Source organism: Meleagris gallopavo, chromosome Z (assembly GCF_000146605.3).
Source record: "Meleagris gallopavo isolate NT-WF06-2002-E0010 breed Aviagen turkey brand Nicholas breeding stock chromosome Z, Turkey_5.1, whole genome shotgun sequence".
Taxonomy (NCBI): domain Eukaryota; kingdom Metazoa; phylum Chordata; class Aves; order Galliformes; family Phasianidae; genus Meleagris; species Meleagris gallopavo.
The window spans coordinates 7,685,094-7,689,097 of record NC_015041.2 but is presented as its reverse complement, the minus strand read 5'-3'; the positions used below and the strand labels follow the sequence as shown (position 1 = coordinate 7,689,097).

Below are 4,004 nucleotides of genomic sequence, written 5' to 3'. Positions count from 1 at the left end.
TGGTGGAATGAGGAACTGTTTGCATTCTTGGGAGAGATCTTTGCATCCAGTTGTACACCAATGCTTGTATCAGCAATTTGGATTTTAGTCACTGCTCTCATTGGGAGAAGGTCACCTCAGGAGGCAGTGGGAACATCTATCCCTGCCTTTGACTCCTGGAGTAGGGCTTTTCTGGCTAATGTTGGCCCACAGGGGAGATGTCTGTGTCCCTTCTGATCTTTGTCTTCATATTCTGTTCTTTTTTCTCTACTGTTTCGTTTGTACCTTCCAGGAACGTGAGTCCCTCAATGCCAACATAGTAGATGCCATCAACCAAGCCTCAGACTGCTGGGGTATCCGGTGCCTACGTTACGAGATTAAGGACATCCACGTGCCCCCACGTGTGAAGGAATCTATGCAGATGCAGGTTTGGCTCTCTGGGTGAACGGTGTGGAATGAGACATAAGCCTCCCTTTCCATTCAGCACTGTTGTTCTCCAGAGCTTACAGCACCGGGCCCTCCCACAGGGAAGGAAGCCTTTTGGCACTTTGGCTGCAAATGCACAGCTATTGAATAAATCCGATCTTTATTCCTGCAGTGGAGGTCCCTGCCTGCTACACATAAGCTCTGCTAGCTCCCTTCAAAATCCCAAGAAGCAGACCCAGCCCACACTGGGGATCTCTTAATGTTTTGTAGCCATCTTCTTACTCTTTGCTAAGCTGTGCTTGTCCAAGTGGAATGTTAGGAATGTGTCTTTGCTGTCCTCTCCCTGTGGTTGGGGTTCCATCAGAGCATCTGTGGCAGGTGGGCTGCTGATCTGTTGTCCTGCTTTTATGTAGGACACAGTTCATTTCCTCTGCAGTGCCTGGTATGGTGCTACAATTTGGCTCTAGAAGAAAAAAGCAATGTTGATAACGCACCAACGATTTAGTTGCTCAGCAACACTGTACAGAACCAAGGGCATTTATTAATCAGCTTCTCATACTGCCCTTCCCAGCAGGGGAGCACAAAGAGCTGAGAGAAGACATTATGGGATAGCTGACCTAAACTGGTCAAAGGGATGTTTGATACCATATGATAGGTGAAAAAACTTCTGGGAGATAGCTTGGAGATTGCCTGGCATCGGTCAGTGGGAGATGAGCAATTGCTTTGTGAATCTCTCATTTTGTAAAATTGTATGTGTGTATATAATTATCATTACTGTTACTTCTCTCTCCCTTCACTGTCTTACTAAATAGTTTTTATCTTTAAAAATAAGTCATATTTCTTTCTTTTTCTTTGATTTTCTCCCCTGTCCCACTGGTAGCTGAGCAGTGAGCGAATGGCAGCGTGGTGCGGAGCTGCCTGCCAGGTTAAACCTCAGCTCCTGTGTTTGCAGGTAGAGGCAGAGCGACGGAAGCGGGCAACAGTGCTGGAATCAGAGGGAACGCGGGAATCTGCTATCAATGTGGCTGAGGGGCAGAAGCAAGCCCAGATCTTGGCATCAGAAGCTGAGAAAGCCGAACAAATCAACAAAGCTGCTGGTAGCGCCTTGGGTTGGAATGTGTTTTGAACACTAGGGCCTGGGGGGATCTGCACTGCTCTGTACTGAGGGGTGATAGTCCTTAAGAGCAGACTGCATCGCTGTGGGCCAGGCTTCCTCAGCTGCTCATTCTTCTCTGCTAGGGCCTTTGAAGCCCCTCCACAGCCCGGGGAAGCAGGAAGGTTGTAGAACAACACTGAGCTATTGTTATCAAAAAGGGGGCTTTGCATGAATGAAATTTTCTTGCTGTAGTTCTTGCAAGCGCTTTGTCTCAGTTCTGATGTGCGTTCTGATGTGCGTTCTGCTGTGCTTCATTGCAGGAGAAGCCAATGCCATGTTGGTCAGAGCTAAGGCCAAGGCTGAGGCCATTCAGCTTCTGGCAGCTGCTTTGGCACAGCAGGTAAGCCATGGCTCCTGGAGGAAGCCAGAGCTTTGGCGCTAGCATTGGGAGAGGTGAAACTTAAGTGGGGGTGGCACATGGCTCCCTCCCTCCTGCGTGCTCCCTCCATCCCTCCCTGATGTCTACTGGCATCTTGTGCAGCAAGTGAGAAGTTTTGCTGCTGTAATGTGCTGCCATGTAGCACAGGCTGGGTTGAGCTCTTGGTGGTACATGACTCGGCATCTTTCCTGATGAGCCTGATCTGTCTCTCTCCAGCACGGCAGTGCAGCAGCCTCTCTCTCTGTGGCTGAGCAGTATGTGAGCGCCTTCTCCAAGCTTGCCAAAGATTCCAACACGGTCCTGCTGCCAACCAACACTGGTGATGTCACCCACATGGTAGCACAGGTCAGTGTCAGCAATGGGATCCTGTTTGTTGGGGGATAGTAAAGATGACAGCTCAGTTTGACTTGGTGGATGGGTGTTTGTGTTGAGTAAGAGAAGGTGTGGAGATGAGGAAATTGTCCCAGCATGTGGGTCTGGAATAGAAGGTGGGAGCAGCTGCTTTGCAGCATCTTGTGAGAACCAGACAATCCCTGTTGTGGTAGTCCCTAGCTGCAAAATGGGCCTGTGCTGGTTTGCAGCTGTAGAAGAGAGGGCAGAACAAGCTGGTGAAAATACAAGGCAAGTGCTGACTTCTCTCTGTCTGTTCAATATGTAAATTTGCTTCTTTCCTGACCATCTCTCTGCTGGAATGGAACTGATTGTAGAGAGGGATTTGGCTTGGTTCCTGAAGGCATTGCTGTGTGCTAGCAGTTCTCCATATAGCTGTCTTAAAATGATGATGTGGCATGGCAACACAAAGGCCTTGAGCAGAGCCCTTTCAGAAAAGCTATGGCCCTGTCTACTTGTGGGGCCTGATCTGTCCCAGCTCTATGCACACCCTGTGTTCTGACATAGCCTTGATGCAAGTACTCTTCCTGCTGTTCCACTGGGCCCTCTCTAGGGACAAATGGCCATCTTTATTCCTGTATCATCCAGTGTGTCTCGTCTCCTCCCTGATGACTTTCTCATTTCCTGCAGGCATTGGGCATCTACACCACGCTGACCAAGACACAAGCTGTGAAAACTCGGGATGAGCTACCTCCAGCCCATGGGGACCCTCAGCCCCCCAGCACAGAGATGCTTAAGGCAGAGCAGGTGACCTCCAGCTAGTGGGGCTGAACAGACACTGGACACACTGATGGGACAGCACCCACCAGAAAGGGGATACTTGTCCAGGGCCTGTGATGCCGTGGGGAGCCCTATTCCGCTGTCTTCCCTAGCTAGACATTCTTCTTCTTCCCTTGGCCCTTATTTTGTATCTGAATCTGATCATGTAATAAATATTATCATTGCTGCAGCGCATCTTCCTAGTGCTCAGGGCTGTGTCCCAACATGGAGGGGTGCAACATGAAGTGAAACTGTCCTGAGAGGCACTGAGCCTGTGACAATCTGCAAGAAGAGCCTGCAGCCAAGAGCTGCCTGTAACTGCAATTGCATGAGGCCTTGTGACAGCAGTTGCATGCAGTAGCTCAAGCTGTTGCTGGTGCCACTCAGGGGTGGGTAGAGGAGCATGCTAGAAACTGGTGTGGGTGTCAGTATGCGGGGGGGGGCAGCTCTGGAATTCGGCAGATACCATTTGAGGGATCAGAGTGGTCTGCACAGAGGATAAATGCTGAACCTCCTCCATCAGGTGCAGAAGCGGACTGGGGATGCAAGGGCAGTGGTTGGAGTGTTCCCTGCAGTGTGTTACCGTAGAATCATGGAATATCTTGGGTTGTGAGGCCCCCATAAGGATCACGAAATCCAACTGAGGGCTTCACAGAGGACCACCTAAACCCAATGCGTGACTGCAGTGTCCAAACACCCCTTGAGCTCCAGCAGCTCAGTGCCGTGCCCGCTGCCCTGGTCAGGCTGTTCCACACCCACCGCCCTCTGGTGCAGAGCCTTTCCCAACCTCCGGCCCTCCCCTGGCACAGCTCCATGCCGTTCCCTCGGCCCTGTCGCCGTCACGCAGAGCAGAGCTCAGCGCTGCCCTCCGCTCCCTATGAGGAGCTGCAGCCGCCAACAGGCTCCCCTCAGCTC

General features: G+C 51.1%; 2 protein-coding genes across 4 annotated transcripts in view; one reads left to right on the top strand and one right to left on the bottom strand.

The window, feature by feature from the left end:
• LOC100550826 (phospholipid-transporting ATPase FetA-like) overlaps nt 1-4,004 on the bottom strand; it is a 422,496-nt gene that overhangs the window by 122,854 nt on the left and 295,638 nt on the right. The gene's annotated exons all lie outside the window — the stretch shown is intronic.
• Nucleotides 164-3,284, top strand: STOML2 (stomatin like 2). Its single transcript, XM_010725233.2, has 5 exons — nt 164-406; nt 1,358-1,502; nt 1,822-1,901; nt 2,157-2,285; nt 2,961-3,284. The coding sequence occupies exons 1-5, from the start codon at nt 179-181 to the stop codon at nt 3,090-3,092; spliced, it is 714 nt and encodes a 237-aa protein (XP_010723535.1). The 5' UTR covers nt 164-178; the 3' UTR covers nt 3,093-3,284.